This window comes from Zonotrichia albicollis, chromosome 9, assembly GCF_047830755.1.
Source record: "Zonotrichia albicollis isolate bZonAlb1 chromosome 9, bZonAlb1.hap1, whole genome shotgun sequence".
Taxonomy (NCBI): domain Eukaryota; kingdom Metazoa; phylum Chordata; class Aves; order Passeriformes; family Passerellidae; genus Zonotrichia; species Zonotrichia albicollis.
The window spans coordinates 39,595,369-39,610,942 of NC_133827.1; the positions used below are offsets into that span (position 1 = coordinate 39,595,369).

Below are 15,574 nucleotides of genomic sequence, written 5' to 3' on the forward strand. Positions count from 1 at the left end.
CCCATTACATGTTTTATTTTGACAGTTCCACCGCCGCGTTCCCGCAGTCTCCTGGCCATAAACTGCTCACAGTGGGATGTGGAGTTTATTATTTGGTGTGTGGGCACTGAGCACCCCACAAGCTGATGAACTATGGACAATTTATTCATTGGATTTTAAGCCCAGTTAAATCAACAGCTAAAAGGGAGCCTCGCTCACCCTCCCTGCAACTGCAAACATTTGAAACTGTGAAAGCGGGGAGGAAATTGTTATGGATTTTACATTCCAACATTACGCTCCTGCCTAAGATTTTATCTCTATTCAGGAATCCCAATGCTCAGAGCTTGCTGTAAATCTGCTATTTGAGATATTTTTTCCCAAAGTTCTGGTTTCTGGAAGGTGACTTCCCAAGGAGCTGGGATGTCCCAGCTATGCAGCCAGCCAGGGGGAGATGGATGGTGCAGAGAGAAAATGAATGGAAAATAAAAACCCTAAACACAAGGACCTTGAAAACTTGGAGATGTGCACAAATAATCCAAAAATGCAGGCATGTGGGTGTTTGTGTATCCATATATCCATGTATATACTTCCAAGAAGATGATTTTAGCCAATTCCATGAATTCGGGGCCTGGATATGAAATGCCCAGAACATGAGTTAGCCATCTTGATCTAGAAACCTTCAATCCTTTCTTGTTCCATTTTTGAAGTCATTGTTTCTATTGGAGTCTGGTTCCAAATCTGCTTTTTGCTGAATTTTCCTCCTGTGTTTATTGACAATATATTTATTTTAAGGAGTGTAGTATATGGTCACAAACAATTTGTCCCTCAACATGATCAGCCACAGGATTGTGGGGTTGTGACCTCCTTAGCCAGTCTCTGCCATCCTCTCCATCAAATATATTTGATATCAATCTTTCTAGTTCCAAATTAAGACCAATTTCTTGTTCTCTCTCTGATGTTATTTGTAGAGAGCAAAATGTTCCCTTTACTTTTCAACATAATTTTGTATAATTCAAAAGTATTGTCATTTTCCTTCCACTCTTCCATTCAGAGCCATCCTAATTTACTTTTTCCTGGATGAGTCTGACTTCCTAGACCTCTGATTCTCTTTGTGCATCCACAGGCAATGACTCCCTGGATGCAGTGACCAAAAATGACAGCTCCCAAAGTTCCTGGTGAAAGAAATTTGGTCTTTTGTAAAATTGCCAAAAGCCTTGGAATTTGAAAAAGAAAACCAGCAATTTTCCTCTTCAACAAAATTAGAGAAGGAATCAGGGAACTCCTGCATGTAAAGTAGCCACGATGTTTGATTTTTGATGGCAATTTCCAGAAGGATTCCTGGCTGGTGGGAAGGAGGGAGAGGAGTTTTCTTCCAGAGGTCACTCAGAGCTGGAGGCTGAGCAGGACACTCAGGTACCTCAGCTTGTTCTGACTCTCACAATTTCATAATTTTAGCATAAGAAAGATTATATCCTAAGTGCCTGCTAATGAGTTAATGCACCATGCACTGGAAACCCAAGAATTGCAGTGTTTGGTGTTAGGAGAGAGCCGCAAGTTCAGGCCCCACATCTCTTTGGCCATTTTTAGAGGTGCATTAGTCCACAGATTCCATTAGGGATGAGTGAAATAGGAGTGAGTCAGCTCATCCTGAACCTCCCAGCTGAGCCCATTTTGGATGGAAGGTCACCTTTTGTCATTGGGAGCAAAAACAAAATTGGGGCAAGACTTCAAGAGCAGAGCAGACATCATTGCCACCATCCCCTCCATGACTGGTGAACTCCTTTTCCTATGAGATTAAAATGACTTTATCTCACTGCCTCTGAGCAATCAGCTCTGTCTCCATGTCCTGACTGTCCTCAAAGAGGAATCCTGGAATCACAGATTGGTTTAGGTTGGAAGGGACCTCAAATCCCATCCAGTGCCACCCCTGCCATGGCAGGGACGCCTCCCACTGTCCCTGGTGCTCCAAGCCCCAGTGTCCAACCTGGCCTTGGGCACTGCCAGGGATCCAGGGAAAAGCTTTGGGGTGAGCTCAGAGTGGCCTGAAGGAGCTGCAGGAAAGATGGAGAGAGACTTTGGAGAAGGGATGGAGAGACAGCACACAGGGAATGGCTCCCACTGACCCAGAGTGGGGATTAAAATGTAACAGAAAGCACAGAATTGCCACAGCTGCTCTGGGCACCCTGTGCCAGGGCCTGCCCACCCTCACAGTGAAGAATTCTTCCCAATATCCCATTAATCCCTACTCTGGGTCAGTGGAAGCCATTCTCTGTGTCCTGTCCATCCATCCCTTCTCCAAAGTTTCTCTCCATCTTTCCTGCCATTCCTTCAGGCCACACTGAGGTTACTCCAAAGCTTCTCCTGTGCATGTGAACATCCCAGCTCTCCCAGCCTTTCCTCCCAGCAGAGCTGCTCCATCCCTCTGACCATCCTGGAGCCTCCTCTGAACCATGCGAGGAGTGGTGCTGCCAGGGATCTTGGGAAAAGGAGAAGCAACAGCAGTAAACAGAAAATTCTGGCACCGCTGGGCTGAACGGAAGTGGCACCACTGACATCACTAAAAGTAGGCTCAAGTCTGATCTGAAAAGCAATTTACAATATGAGCTTTTCTTTCCAAATGAGCAGTAAGTGCCTTCCTTCCCCCAGAATTCGGTGCTTTCTATTACATTTTAAATTGATTGGCTCTATGGGCCAGTCCTGGGGAATTGCCCTAGCATGATCTCGTCTGGCTCCCGTTTCTAATTCTGACCACTCTAAATCCAGCTGCCCTGAAAATCCAGGCTGTTGCTTACAGCACATACTGGAGGTTAATCTCCATTTTTGTGTACCCAGGCAAAATCCAGGAATTGGGATGTATGGAAGATTAGCCCACAAGGTGAAAAGGAAATGAAGCCAAAGGAGAAATTGCAATAGAAAAATATCCACATGCAGAGTGTGGAGGTGTCAAAATAAACCACAACCATTATTCCACAACAAGAATTCAAACAGGTTTTTTGCATTATCTAAGATTTTTCTAATGGGAACAATGAAGTTGCCATCTGAAGGTGTGTCCTGCCACCAGGGTCTGTGGGCAGTGGATGGAGAGATTCAGAAAACACAGTTCCAGCTCCATGCTCTTCCTCTGTGTGGTCCATCTTCAGCCTCATTTAGGACATTAAAACCTCCACTTGGGCTGCCAGGTGACAAGGAGCCTCTCTGCTGAATAAAAAGGGTTAAAAAGGCTGCAGGATGTTGTGGTGATGGAGGAAAGGAGGTTGTGGACTCTTCTCCAGGTGACAGAACAAGAAGAAACAGCTTTTGGTTGTGCCAGGAGAGGTTTAGATCGGGTATTATGGAAAATTTCTTCACCAAAGGGGTTGTCACGCACTGGAAGAGGATGCTCAGGTGGCATCACCATTGCTGGAACTGAATAAAAAATGTCTTGATGTCCATTAGGGGCGTGTGTTAGTCCTGGGTTAATGGCTAGGCTTGATGATCTTAGAGATCTCCTCCAAGTGGCTCCACGATTCCAGGATGTGGCTGCAGAACTCCGTGCAGGATGGGCAGGGCTGCAGGAGCCCTGCCAGGGCTGGAGGTGGCTCAGAACTCGCAGTTTGGGAGGGACACATCACCCTGGGGCATTATTCTGCCCTGGATCCGTGCATGGAATTCCAGCTGCTGCCACAGGAAGCTGTGTGTGCCCACCCAGGGCTGTGAATCATCGCAGGAAAGGCTGAGGAGAAGCTCATATATAAGTGGAGTGTGGAGGGTTTTTTTGACATTGGCTATAATAAATATCAGCACATTTAGAAAAAAAAAATTGTGGGCTAAAAGGGAGGAAAAAAGCTACAGCTGAGTGTGGTTCACTAGAAGGAAATACCCAAGGCTGTTGAAACATTAGATAAAAAACTGATCTTGAAATGTCAGGAATCAGTGAGGATAACAACTGTCAATTTTGTCCAATAAAACTTCCCTTTTATTTTGCTTACTTTTCTCTTTTATTTTTAATAGCTATCCATTAAAAATGCTGCCCTCACAATTTGCTGGTATTTGCTGCTCTGTTTTAATGCTGTCTATTAGTTCTTCCCTCCTTTCCTTTTAATATTTACACATATCATCAAATGCTGGGCAAAATTTCTCTGCTGGAAAAAAAAAATCCCATGAGTGTAAAGCAATTGCAAATAACTTGCTACTGAGGGCATGGCTGGGCTTTCTGTGCTGCTCCAGTGTCCCATTGAGTTTCAAGTAGCTGAGGACACTTTTATATTAGAAATAATCCATGTTAGTATCATGTGGTGCATTGTTATTTCTCAGTTTCATCAGAAAATAGCACAACAGTTCTAAAAAAAAAAAAAATCAAGTTATGCTTTAATAAATAACTGATAATGAGGGGGCTGAGAAAAAATTGTGGCTAGGAAGATCAGTTTGACATAAGCTACTCCAGCCTGAAGGATTCCAGCTGGAAAAGCCCAGTTTAAAATTCTGACACTTCCTCCATTTCATGTGCACTCAGCAATGCTCATGCAGCTCAGATAATCCGTGCCTGTACTTCATGTATGGCGTGGCAAATGCCAGCAGTGTATGGAAAACAGGATCCAGGCTGCAGCAGAGCAGCCAGAACGGGATGAAGGGGGCTCAGCAGCACCTGAGCCTTGGGCTGAGCTCTCCCAGGGCAAACAGGACCCTCCAGCAGCCAGGGGACCTCTGCAGGGGCTTGAGGGGGACAGGACAACCCCAAGCATCCAATTTGGGGATCCCTTGGAGCGAGGCTGAGCTGTTGGTACAACAGCAAGAGAGGTTGTGGTCCCTAAAACAGCCCTGGGACAATGTGACAGGGATTTAACAGTAATAGTCTCCTCCAGAACAGGGCTAGAGGTAAATTCCAGCTGATGACTCTGTTCCTCTGTCTGTGTTTGATAAATTAATTAAGGAACAGAGAGGGAATAAGAAAAGTGAAGCCTCATAAACTGCTTCACTAACTGCTGCACAGAGAAGACTCTCAATTCTCGTTTTCCTCTATCAAAAACACTAACATTTCTTCTTCTTCAATTATTTCTAATATAGAATCCCAAGAATATTTGAAAGGCTCTCTAAAAATAAAAGGGGGAAGGCGAAGCTCAATATTGAATATGAAGAAACTATAGAAATCTCATGGGGACAAGGAGAAGGGTCATTGGGGCAGGGAAGGAGGTTAAGCTGAGCTTTGAGCCCAGTCCAATGGCATGAGCCTCTCATGGCCTGTGGGAGTGTTTCTGCCCAGGGCCACTCTCTGTGTGCTGCAGAGCTCAGCTCTGTGCTCTGCACAGCCCAGCACGCTGGCCTGCCCTAAATCCCAGGGTTCCCATGTTCCACTGAGGAGCATGGCAGGGAGAGCCATGGGATGTTCCTTCTGAGCCCTCCGGGAGCATGGGGCTGGCAGCTCTGGCACCCGGGAGATCCCAGCAGTCATCAATGATCCCACCAGGGATATCAGCACACCCTGCTGGGCTTCCCACAGCTTCTCCTGGCAGCTGGATGCCATCCCTGCGTGCCCAGCAGGGCTTTGGGGCAGAGATCCAGCTGGAGCTGCATCCAAACCCTCCCCACACTCAGACCCAGCACCCCCAAACTGCTCCTGACCTTACCAAGCCCAGCCAGCTGGGAAGCAGCAGCTCCCACTTGCAATAATTTCAGCAGAGCTGCCCTCCCCTTGCACTATTTATTGCTTTTGCCCTTGCCGTGGCTTGCTGGAGACAGAGACACTATTAAAGCTCAGAATATTTCTTTCTGGACAGTCAGGGCGAGCTTTGGGGGGAAACTCCCTATTTTCTCTCCAGCACTGCCCCTTCTGCTGGTTAGGGCAAGGCAGGACAGGGGATGGTTCCCACTGCAGGCTGCCTGGAGCACTCCGAGCCTGCTGAGCAGTGACTGCAGCAGGGGAACGCTCTCCTCTGGTGGAACAGAACCTTGTGAGGATATTTCTGCACGGTACAACAATTGCCCAAGCATCACCTCTAAGTTGGGTCTCCTCCCTTATTCTCACAATAAGAAGGGAAAGGTGCATTTCAGTGATGACCGCTGAGGCTGGCAAGAGGCAGCCAAAGGGCACCTGCCAGCTCCCACCCTGCTGACAGCATCCCCACAGCTCCAGGATGGGCTCTGGCAAGGAGATAGCTGGCTTGCCAATAATAATAATTATCATTAATAAGCGAGTGACGTCCTAATCTTGGTTACATCAGCCGTGCCCTTCCCCGGAGCCGCTGCCAGTCACACTCACACCGAGCACAGACAAGGGCCGGGAGCTGCTGGGGCTGGAAGGGGATACACGGGATGGCCCGCGGTGACTTTTGCCTCCCGGCTGAGGGGACAAGGGACATGGCCTGGACAAACCCCGGGAGAGCCGCTTCTCTGTGGCATTTGAGTCTCCTCAGCCCTCCGGGAAACTGCGGGGACATAAAGGATGGAAAGGGAAGGGAGATACGGGGCCGTCCCCTCCTTCCTCCTCCTCCTCCCCCGGGCATCCCGCGGGGCTGTCCCGTGTCACAGCCGGGCACAGGGGTGTCCGTGTGTCCTGCGGGATGTCCGTCCGTCCCCGCAGCGCTCCCCGCTCCGCATTCAGAGCCATCCCTGCCCTGTGCCAGCCCCTCCGCACAGCCCGACGGCAGCAGCCCTGGCGAGGAAAACGAGCGAAATTCGGGGGCGTTTGGCAAAGTTGCGAGGTCAGGGCTCCCCCGCGCCCCCCGACCCTGCATCCATGGGGAAAGAGGGGCTGCCCCCCAAACCCAGCGGGGTTTGCTCCCTCCTTAGGTGCCTTTCCTGAGTCGCTGCCGAGCCCGCCAAGGTGCGAGCTTGTTGCGAGAACAAACTGTTGTGATTCCCCCTCCGGCCCTTTTTCCCCGCCTCCCCCCGGTTCCGAACGGGGGGTGTCGGTGCACGGAGCCCGCCGTACCCCATGTCGCTCCCGCGTCAGAAAATGAATGATGCAGCAATTTAATTAGGAGCGAGCGGTGCGTCCATATTGCACCGGCGGAGGAGAGCTCGGCAGCCGCGGGAAGATGCTGCTGCGCGTCCGCGGGCGCGGAGGCTGCGCCCCTGCCCGCGCAGAGCGGCCCCGGGGCGGCGGGAGCCCGCGGAGCCCCCGGCACCTCCCGCCCGCTCCCGCGGCTCTGCCCCCGAACTTTTCGCTGCCGAGCCGCGGTTCCAGTTAAGTCTCTCCCGGCCGAGGCACCGCGGGGTGCGGGAGGGGGGTGCGGGATGCCCGGGAGTTACGCGGGGCGGTGCGCGGGTGCGGACGGCGGGGATGCGCGGAGCAGCGCGGGGCTCGCCGCCTGCCCTGCCCGCAGCAATTCCCTCCCGGCTGGCCGAGCCGCGGGGCAGGCAGAGCCCGCAGCCCCCCGCGCATCTCCCGCACCAACTTTGGCCCCCCTGCGCGGATCCGCCGCGCCCCGCGCAGCCCCGTTACCTGCGGTGGCTCCCGGGGCGGGCGGGCACCGCGGGCGCGGCCCCTCCGCCTCCGCGCACACGGCGGGAGGGTGCGGGAGGTGCGCGGTGTCTCCCGAGGCGTTGGGCGCTGCGGGATCCCGGCGAGGCTCGGGCGGGAGCGGCCCCGGGACGGGCGGGCAGCGCCGGGCGGAGCAGGCGGAGATGCGGGGGCAGCGGGGCGGCCGGAGCGGGACCCCCGCCGCAGCCCTCGGCTGGCACTCGCAGTCAGAGCAGCTTTGATTTCCTCCAGACTTGGGCTTTTTGTTCTCGTTTTTTCCCCTCTTTTTTTGTTTTCTTTTTTTTTCTTTTTTTTTTTTTTGGAAAGGGGGGTGGGTGCAAATTCTGCCCCATCCCGACGGCTTTTTTTCCCCTCTCTGATTCTTCTCAGGTTTTTTCCTCCCCCATCTGCCCGTTTCCCACTTCCCTTCCTCTCCGCCAACCAGCCCCCTCCTTCTCTCTTAAAAAAAAAAATAAAAAAGGATTAAAAAAAAAAGGATAGAGGGAAAAAAAAAAAAAAAGGCAAGGGAAAAAAAACTGTGTAGTCAGGGCTTCCCAAATGCGCGCCCCCGACCTGGAGCCGAGCGCGCCCCCTCCGTTTGTTCCCCTTCTTGAAGCTGATTTTCATGACGTGGAGGAGCCTGATCCAGGGCAGGAGCGGCAGCGCACACACACGCACACACACACACACACGCACACACACTCACACACACACACACGCACACGGCCCGCAGCGCCCCGCACCCGCGCACAGCCGCGCACCCGCGCTCGCCGCCGCGCCCCGCGCCCGCTCCGCGCTGCCGCTGCCGCTGCCCGGGGAAGGCGGCGGCGGCGCTGGAGCCTGCAGCAGCAGCAGCAGCAGCCCCTCTGCTCCCTCCTCCATTGAGTGTGCCAAACAGCAGCTCTGCATCCTAAAAAGGATCATTGAGGGGCTCATTGCATTCCCAGCACGTTTCAGGCTTGCTTCTTTTTTTTTTTTTTTCCTCTCTCCTTTTTTTTTTTCTCTTTTTTTTTTTTTTTTTTCCTTTTGCCTCAGCTTCAGCAGGAGTAGAGAGAGAGGGAGAGAGAGCCACAGAGAGGGAGAGGCAGAGACAAACCAGCAATCTTTAAACTCGAGCTTTCTTTTTTTCCCTCTTCCTTTCTTTTGCCTTTTCTTTTTTTTTTTTTTTTTTTTTTTTTTTTGGTAACGATGTGCTAAAATCTCTCCTGCAAACCGGTAAGTACAACCTTTCTGGATCCTTTTGTTTCCGCCTAGGGTCAAAGACACCCCCCTCCTCCAAAAAGAAGATATAATAATCCTCTTTATTTATTTTTTTATTTTTATTACAGCCCTTGCAGAAGAGAAAGAACTTAAGTGGCTAATATTTTGCAAAGGAGACGGAGAGATTGATACTGCAATATAGCTCTCGTCTCTCTCCCTTCTCCCCAATTAGATGCTGGTTTTAATTGCAGAGGGTATTTCTCTTTTCGTGCTTTCAACCATCTCCTCTTTCCCACAGGGGAGGGTTTCATTTGCAAGTTGATCCTAAGGATTTCTGTTCCTCTGGCATTTCTCTCCCCTAAATGCATCTTTCTGCTCTTAAGTTTACGGATGGGGGGCAATTTTTTCTAGTTCTTACACGAGGAAGGCAAAAAGGACCTTTTTATTGGGAGATTGAGACTAAAAGCAATGATCGCTCCGAATCATTCTAATGGGCATTTCAGGGATTCAAGGAAGGCTGCATCACCACTGGTATTATCCCCATCCTTAGCGTTTCCCTGTGCCCATACATTTAAAATATCTGGTGAAAGGAAGGGTGAAACCATATGTTGAAGGAGCTGCATCTCATTAGGGCAGTATTATTTTCATCTGATTGGAGAAGAATGGTGTCTTCATTCGGAATCGTGTATAGTAGGATAGAGAATTTATCGGCTGGTAAGTGTCAAGGTATTTTTTTTTTCTTCCACTTTCAGCTTTTTAACCGGGTCTCCTGCTTGGTCCTGGGGGCACAAAATGCCCTAATCCAAGGCAGGCTGAGCATTTCAATCCTAGGTGCCTCTTCAGCTGTCACTTCCCTTTAGATCTGCTGATCGCATGGGCATGTGCTTTAGAAAGATTAATCATCTCTAAATGCTTTAATCAGCTAAAATGACTAATATGTGGTGTGTATTTATCTGATAATATACCGGTTGCATTAATTCACCGGGGCGCGTTTGCGAGGGGGAGATTTCCTTCCCCATCAGGGTCGTTAACCATTTACTCCGGTGGAGATGCTGTGGGGGTTTCTGAGGGGAGCTGTTCTGCCAGGGACAGCTCGCACATCCCCTGGAACTCGCGTGTGGAACGCATCGAGCCGGGAGGCAGGGAGGGAAGGAGATCTTAGGGTGGAGGTCCAATAACTTTGGGAGTTTGCATGGATGAAGGATGTGGTGCGACACTGGAGAGATGCGCCCACCCTTGGTGTGTCTCCCCCCCTGGGCTGTGATGTGTGATGGCTCCCGGGCTGAAATTCCACCCGGGGATGAGATGCGGGCAGTTCCCAAGCCTGGCAAACATGGAGAGACGCAACACGTTCGGTGTGCTCGTGGTGCCGTGCGGGGCTGCATGTGCTGTCCTCTTTATAGGTGGCATTTACCACGGGGAGGGGAGCCAGGCAGGCTGCTATCGCGTGATGGAGCCCTCTAACATCTCCCAAGTATAAATCAGGGCAAGGCTCGCCCAGCTGACACCCCTGGAGTTGGTTGGGAACGTCTGCCCAACAATTGCTGAACTTTCCAGGAGCCCGACATGAGTCCAGCAGGTAGGGGCTTAGGGAAAGGAGAAGGGCAGGGCAGAAATACTGAAATCTGTGTTTCTCTTCCCGTTGCAGTTTTGTAAACACCAACAAATGATGAAACCTTCCACGGCAGAGAGGCTTCATAAAGGAAGGATGTTGTGGATAATTCTTCTAAGCACAATTGCTCTAGCATGGACTACACCTATTCCCTTGATAGAGGACTCGGAGGAACTGGATGAGCCCTGCTTTGATCCATGTTACTGTGAAGTGAAGGAGAGCCTTTTCCATATACATTGTGACAACAAGGGATTTATAAATATTAGTCAGATAACAGAGTCGTGGTCAAGACCTTTTAAACTTTATCTGCAGAGGAATTCCATGAGGAAATTGTACACCAACAGTTTTCTTCACTTGAACAATGCTGTATCTATTAACCTTGGGAACAATGCACTGCAGGACATTCAGACGGGGGCTTTTAACGGGCTCCGAGTTCTGAAGAGGTTGTATTTGCACGAAAACAAATTGGACATTTTCAGGAACGACACTTTCCTGGGTTTGGAAAGTCTGGAATATCTGCAGGCAGATTACAATGTCATTAAACGGATTGAAAGCGGGGCATTTCGAAACCTAAGTAAATTGAGGGTCCTTATCCTAAATGACAATCTTATCCCCATGCTTCCCACCAATTTATTTAAGTCTGTGTCCTTAACCCACTTGGACTTGCGGGGGAACCGCCTCAAAGTCCTTTCGTACCGCGGGATGTTGGACCACATTGGCAGGAGCCTGATGGAGATCCAGCTGGAGGAGAACCCGTGGAACTGTACGTGCGAGATCGTGCAGCTCAAGAGCTGGCTGGAGCGCATCCCCTACACCGCTCTGGTGGGGGACATCACCTGCGAGACGCCCTTCCACTTCCACGGGAAGGACCTGCGGGAGATCAAGAGGAGCAAGCTCTGCCCCATGCTGTCCGACTCCGAGGTGGAAGCCAGCCTGGGCATCCCTCAGCTGTCCTCCAGCAAGGAGAACGCGTGGCCTACCAAGCCTTCCTCCATGCTGTCCTCCTTCCATTTCACCGCTTCCTCTGTTGAGTACAAAACGTCCAACAAGCAGCCCAAGCCCACCAAGCAGCCCCGGGCGCCCCGGCCTCCCCCGACCCCTCGTGGCCTGTACCCCGGGCCCAACCAACCTCCCGTGGCTGCCTACCAGACCCGGCCCCCCATCCCCATCATCTGCCCCACCGGCTGCTCTTGCAGTTTGCACATCAACGACCTGGGCCTGACGGTCAACTGCAAGGAGCGGGGATTCCACAACATCTCCGAGCTCCTGCCCAGGCCCTTGAACGCCAAGAAGCTGTACCTGAGCGGGAATTTGATCCAGAAAATCTACCGCTCCGATTTCTGGAATTTTTCCTCCTTGGATCTCTTACACCTGGGGAACAACCGGATCTCCTACGTGCAGGACGGGGCGTTCATCAACCTGCCGAACCTCAAGAGCCTGTACCTGAACGGGAACGACATCGAGCGGCTCACCCCGGGCATGTTCCGGGGCCTGCAGAGTTTGCATTACCTGTACTTCGAGTACAACCTGATCAGGGAAATCCAGCCGGCGGCCTTCAGCCTCATGCCCAACCTGAAGCTCCTCTTCCTCAACGACAACCTGCTCCGCACGCTGCCCACCGACGCCTTTGCCGGCACCTCCCTGGCGCGCCTCAACCTGCGCAACAACCACTTCTTGGCGCTGCCGGTGGCCGGGGTGCTGGAGCACCTGCACGCCATCGTGCAGATCGACCTGAAGCTCAACCCCTGGGACTGCACCTGCGACCTGGTGCCGCTCAAGCAGTGGCTGGAGGCGCTCAGCTCCGTCAGCGTGGTGGGCGAGGTGCTGTGCGCCAGCCCCGAGCCGCTGGCCCGCCGCGACCTGCGCTCGCTGGAGCTGGCCGCGCTGTGCCCCGCCGCGCTGCGCCCCGCCGCCGCCGCCGCCGCCTCGCCGCCCGCCGCCGCCCCGCCGCCGCCCGCCGCCACCGGCGCGGCCGCCTACGAGCTGCCCCCGGCCGCCGCGGCCGCGGCCGTGCCGCTCTCCGTGCTCATCCTCAGCCTCCTCGTCCTCTTCTTCTCCGCCGTGCTGGTGGCCGCCGGGCTCTTCGCCTTCGTGCTGCGCCGCCGCCGGCGGAAGCTGCCGTTCCGCGGCCCGCGGGCGGAGGCGGCGGACCTGGGCGCGGTGCCGCTGCGCTGCCCGCGCCTCTTCCCCGAGGGCGGCGGCGGCGGCGGCGGGGGCGGCGGCGGCGGGGGGGGCCCCGGGGAGCGCTCCCCGGAGAAGGCGCCCCCGGCGGGCCACGTCTACGACTACATCCCGCACCCGGTGACCCAGATGTGCAACAACCCCATCTACAAGCCGCGCGAGGAGGAAGAGGCGGCGGGCGGCGGCGGCGGCGAGGCGGCCGAGCTGCTGCGGGGCGGCGGCGAGCGCGGCTTCGCCCACCCCGCCGCCCCCGCCGCCGCGCCCGAGCCGGGCAGCAGCTACCGCACCTTGCTGGAGAAGGAGCAGGAGTGGAGCCTGGCCGTGTCCAGCTCGCAGCTCAACACCATCGTGGCCGTGCACCCCCAGCACCCCGCGGGCGGAGGGCTGGCGGCGGGCGCGCTCGGGGCGGCGGCGGCGGCGGCGGCGGGAGCCCCGCGGGACCGCGACCGCCCGCCGCCCTGCGCCGTGGGCTTCGTGGACTGCCTCTACGGCACCGTGCCCAAGCTGAAGGAACTGCACGTCCACCCCCCCGGCATGCAATACCCGGACCTGCAGCAGGACGCCCGGCTGAAGGAGACCCTGCTCTTCGCGGCCGGCAAGGGCTTCCCGGACCACCAAACCCCCACAAGCGAATACCTCGAGTTAAGGGCCAAACTCCAAACCAAGCCGGATTACCTCGAAGTCCTGGAGAAGACCACGTACCGGTTCTGACCGCCGCCCCGCCGCCCGCCCGGCCCCGCCGCCCGCGAGCAGAGGATCCAGCTGTGCGCTCTGCCCCGCCAGATGTGCGCGCTGCGGGGCAGGGCCCTTCTCAGATCAGTAATCGACGAAGTGCCTTCGCAGACTTTTGCCAGCAGATGTTAATCAATCATTATTTTTTTATACTGAAACTGAGACTTTGACTGTGCCATGTCTAAAGGTATATTATTATTATTATTATATTATTATTATTATCGGGGATCTTTGTATTGATCCTGATTGAGTAAATTCTATGTGTGTCTCTTTCTCTCTTTTTTTCTTTTCCCTTTTCTTTTATTTTCTTTATTCTTGTTGTTTGTTTTGTTCGTTGACTCTTTTTTTTTCTTTTTTTTTTCCTTTTTCCGTTGTCAGTAAACTTCCTTGATATTTTCCCTTGGAGGGGAGGGGGAGGGAAGATGGCATTTTCTGGCCTGATTTCTTCTTGCCCATCATGGCACAGATTCTGTACATTTATTTAAAAGAGAGAGAAAATAATAATAATGCAAAGAAGCAAACGAGCGCAGTTTGCTGCATGCCTGGAAACTGCAAGAGGGAAGGGAGGGGAGGGTCTTGCTCGAATGTCTCACTCTTGTCTCTCTCCCTCCCTCGCACGCACACTCCTCACCCTCACCCTCGCCAGCCCAGCCCCTCCAGGGGGGCTCGGGGGGAACCCCGGGGGCAGTCCCGGGGGCTGGGGGAAGCCGCCCGGAGCCGAGCAGCCCAAAGGATGTCACCACGTGGCGCACACACCTAGGGGATGCTCAGCGACACTTCATCATGACGCCATGGTTTTTGTTTTTTTGTTTTTTTTTTTTTTTGGAGGACATCCGCACTTTCCTAATAAAAGCGACATGCAAATATACAGAGAAAAAAAAAAGGAGAAAAAAAAAAAACCCTAAAAGCTAATGGGCACCTCTCACTAACAGCTTTGTAGGAAGCACTTTTAATGTTTTCTCTCATGCACCCATACACGCACACACGCACACACACACAAAGGTACAACAATGTGCATATATTTATTCTGTAATTTCAAGTGAATATAAATTGTAAAGGTAATGTTAAATCATTGTACAGTGATGCGTCTGGTATAGCTTTCCTAATAAAACGTTTTGAAAAAAATTGCAGATATATATATATATATATATACCCCAAAATATATATATATATATAGGAATACAAAGCTTGAACCTGAAACTTCAGCTTCCTCCACAGAGATTTCCTTCCCCACATTAACCTTGAACGCTATTTTATTAATAACAGTTCGATGCACTGTGATGTTAACAGAGAAAAAAAAAACCCTGTACAGCGTCTCTTGCCAAGATACCACCCGAGACTGTCACAAATCCGATTTGCGATCTGTATCCCTGCCGCACTGTCCTGACAGTTAAAAATATCGGGGAAATTGGGAGCGCATCCCGCCGGAGCGCTGCTTCCCGGCCTGCTGGAGGCACCGGGAGGCATCGCGGGGATGCTGCCGGTGCTGGCAGCGGGGTGAGCACTCAGAGAGCTCCCACCCCTCCGGATTAAACCGCAGTTCCACTTTGGAATGGGGGGATGCGATCTGGGAAAGCAAAGCATCCATCCCAGCGCTGCCCTTCTCCCGCTCCCGCTGCAACCGGAGGGAGACCAAAGAGCGTGGGATTTCCCTGCCCGGGCGGGTCCCGGTTGGTATCTTGTCCGCGTTGGTGTCTTGTCGCCGGCGGTGTCCCTGTGTCCGGCGGTGTCCCTCTGTCCGGTCGTGTCCCCCTGTCCGGCGCTGTCCCCGCGGTCCCGGGCCGGGCGCGGCCCCTCTTGGCCGCCAGGTGGCGCCCCAGCCCCAGCGCTGAGGGGCAGCGGCGGGGCCGGAGGGCCCGGGCTCGATTCCGGGATTGATCCCAGGGTTGATCCCGGTCTCGATCCTGGACTCGATCCTGGATTCCATCCCAGCCTGGAGCAGCTCCCGAGGCCGCTCCCTGTCCCCGTCCGCCCCGCCGAATGAACCCGCGGGCGCCTTGTCCCGAGGCGGGAAGGGCCGCCATGGGCAGCCCCCACAGCCGGGCGCTGCCCTCAGGGCCTTCAAAGAACGGGGTCAGCCCAGAAATACCCAATGTGTCCAGAGAGCAGGGTTAATCCAGAAATACCCATTGTGTCCAGAGAGTGGGGTTAATCCAGAAATATCCAATTGTGTTCAGAGAATGGGGTTAATCCAGAAATACCCAATGTGTCCATCAGCACCATGTGTCTGGACAGCGGTCAGGGTGGTTTGTCCAGGTGAATCGAGGTTATTCCCCCAAAGGTGCTGCTGGGAGCGGGGTCTGTCACCTCCTGGCAGAGGATCACAGTGCCAAGGCCACCGTCCCCACCACCTGCTCTTTCCTTGGGGAGCAGCTCGGTTTCACCCCACACAACGTGTTTTAACAGAGATAAACCCATAAATACTCATTGTC

General features: G+C 53.4%; 1 protein-coding gene and 1 long non-coding RNA gene across 5 annotated transcripts in view; both read left to right on the plus strand.

Moving 5' to 3' along the window:
- The window catches only part of LOC141730164 (uncharacterized), a 28,165-nt gene extending 25,318 nt beyond the window's left edge, over window positions 1-2,847 (plus strand). Inside the window, exon 2 of one of the 2 annotated variants that reach the window (XR_012581688.1) lies at window positions 2,812-2,847. This is a non-coding gene — a long non-coding RNA (uncharacterized LOC141730164). Of the gene's footprint in view, window positions 1-25; window positions 481-2,811 lie in introns of those variants that run through there. The other variant, XR_012581687.1, reaches the window with a different exon arrangement.
- Window positions 2,848-6,954: 4,107 nt separating this feature from the next.
- SLITRK3 (SLIT and NTRK like family member 3) lies at window positions 6,955-13,273 on the plus strand. 3 transcript variants are annotated; one of them, XM_074547499.1, is made up of 2 exons: window positions 6,955-7,140; window positions 10,266-13,273. In XM_074547499.1, the coding sequence occupies exon 2, from the start codon at window positions 10,284-10,286 to the stop codon at window positions 13,119-13,121; it is 2,838 nt and encodes a 945-aa protein (XP_074403600.1). In that variant the 5' UTR covers window positions 6,955-7,140; window positions 10,266-10,283; the 3' UTR covers window positions 13,122-13,273. The 3 variants fall into 3 exon arrangements, with proteins under 3 accessions (XP_074403600.1, XP_014128269.2, XP_074403599.1); XM_014272794.2 differs by lacking the exon at window positions 6,955-7,140 and adding an exon at window positions 8,423-8,632; XM_074547498.1 differs by lacking the exon at window positions 6,955-7,140 and adding an exon at window positions 8,639-9,331.
- Window positions 13,274-15,574: the final 2,301 nt, after the last annotated feature.

Coding starts and splice junctions, on each gene's coding strand:
- SLITRK3 (XM_074547499.1), top strand. CDS start 10,284: ATGATGAAACCTTCCACGGCAGAGAGGCTTCATAAAGGAAGGATGTTG.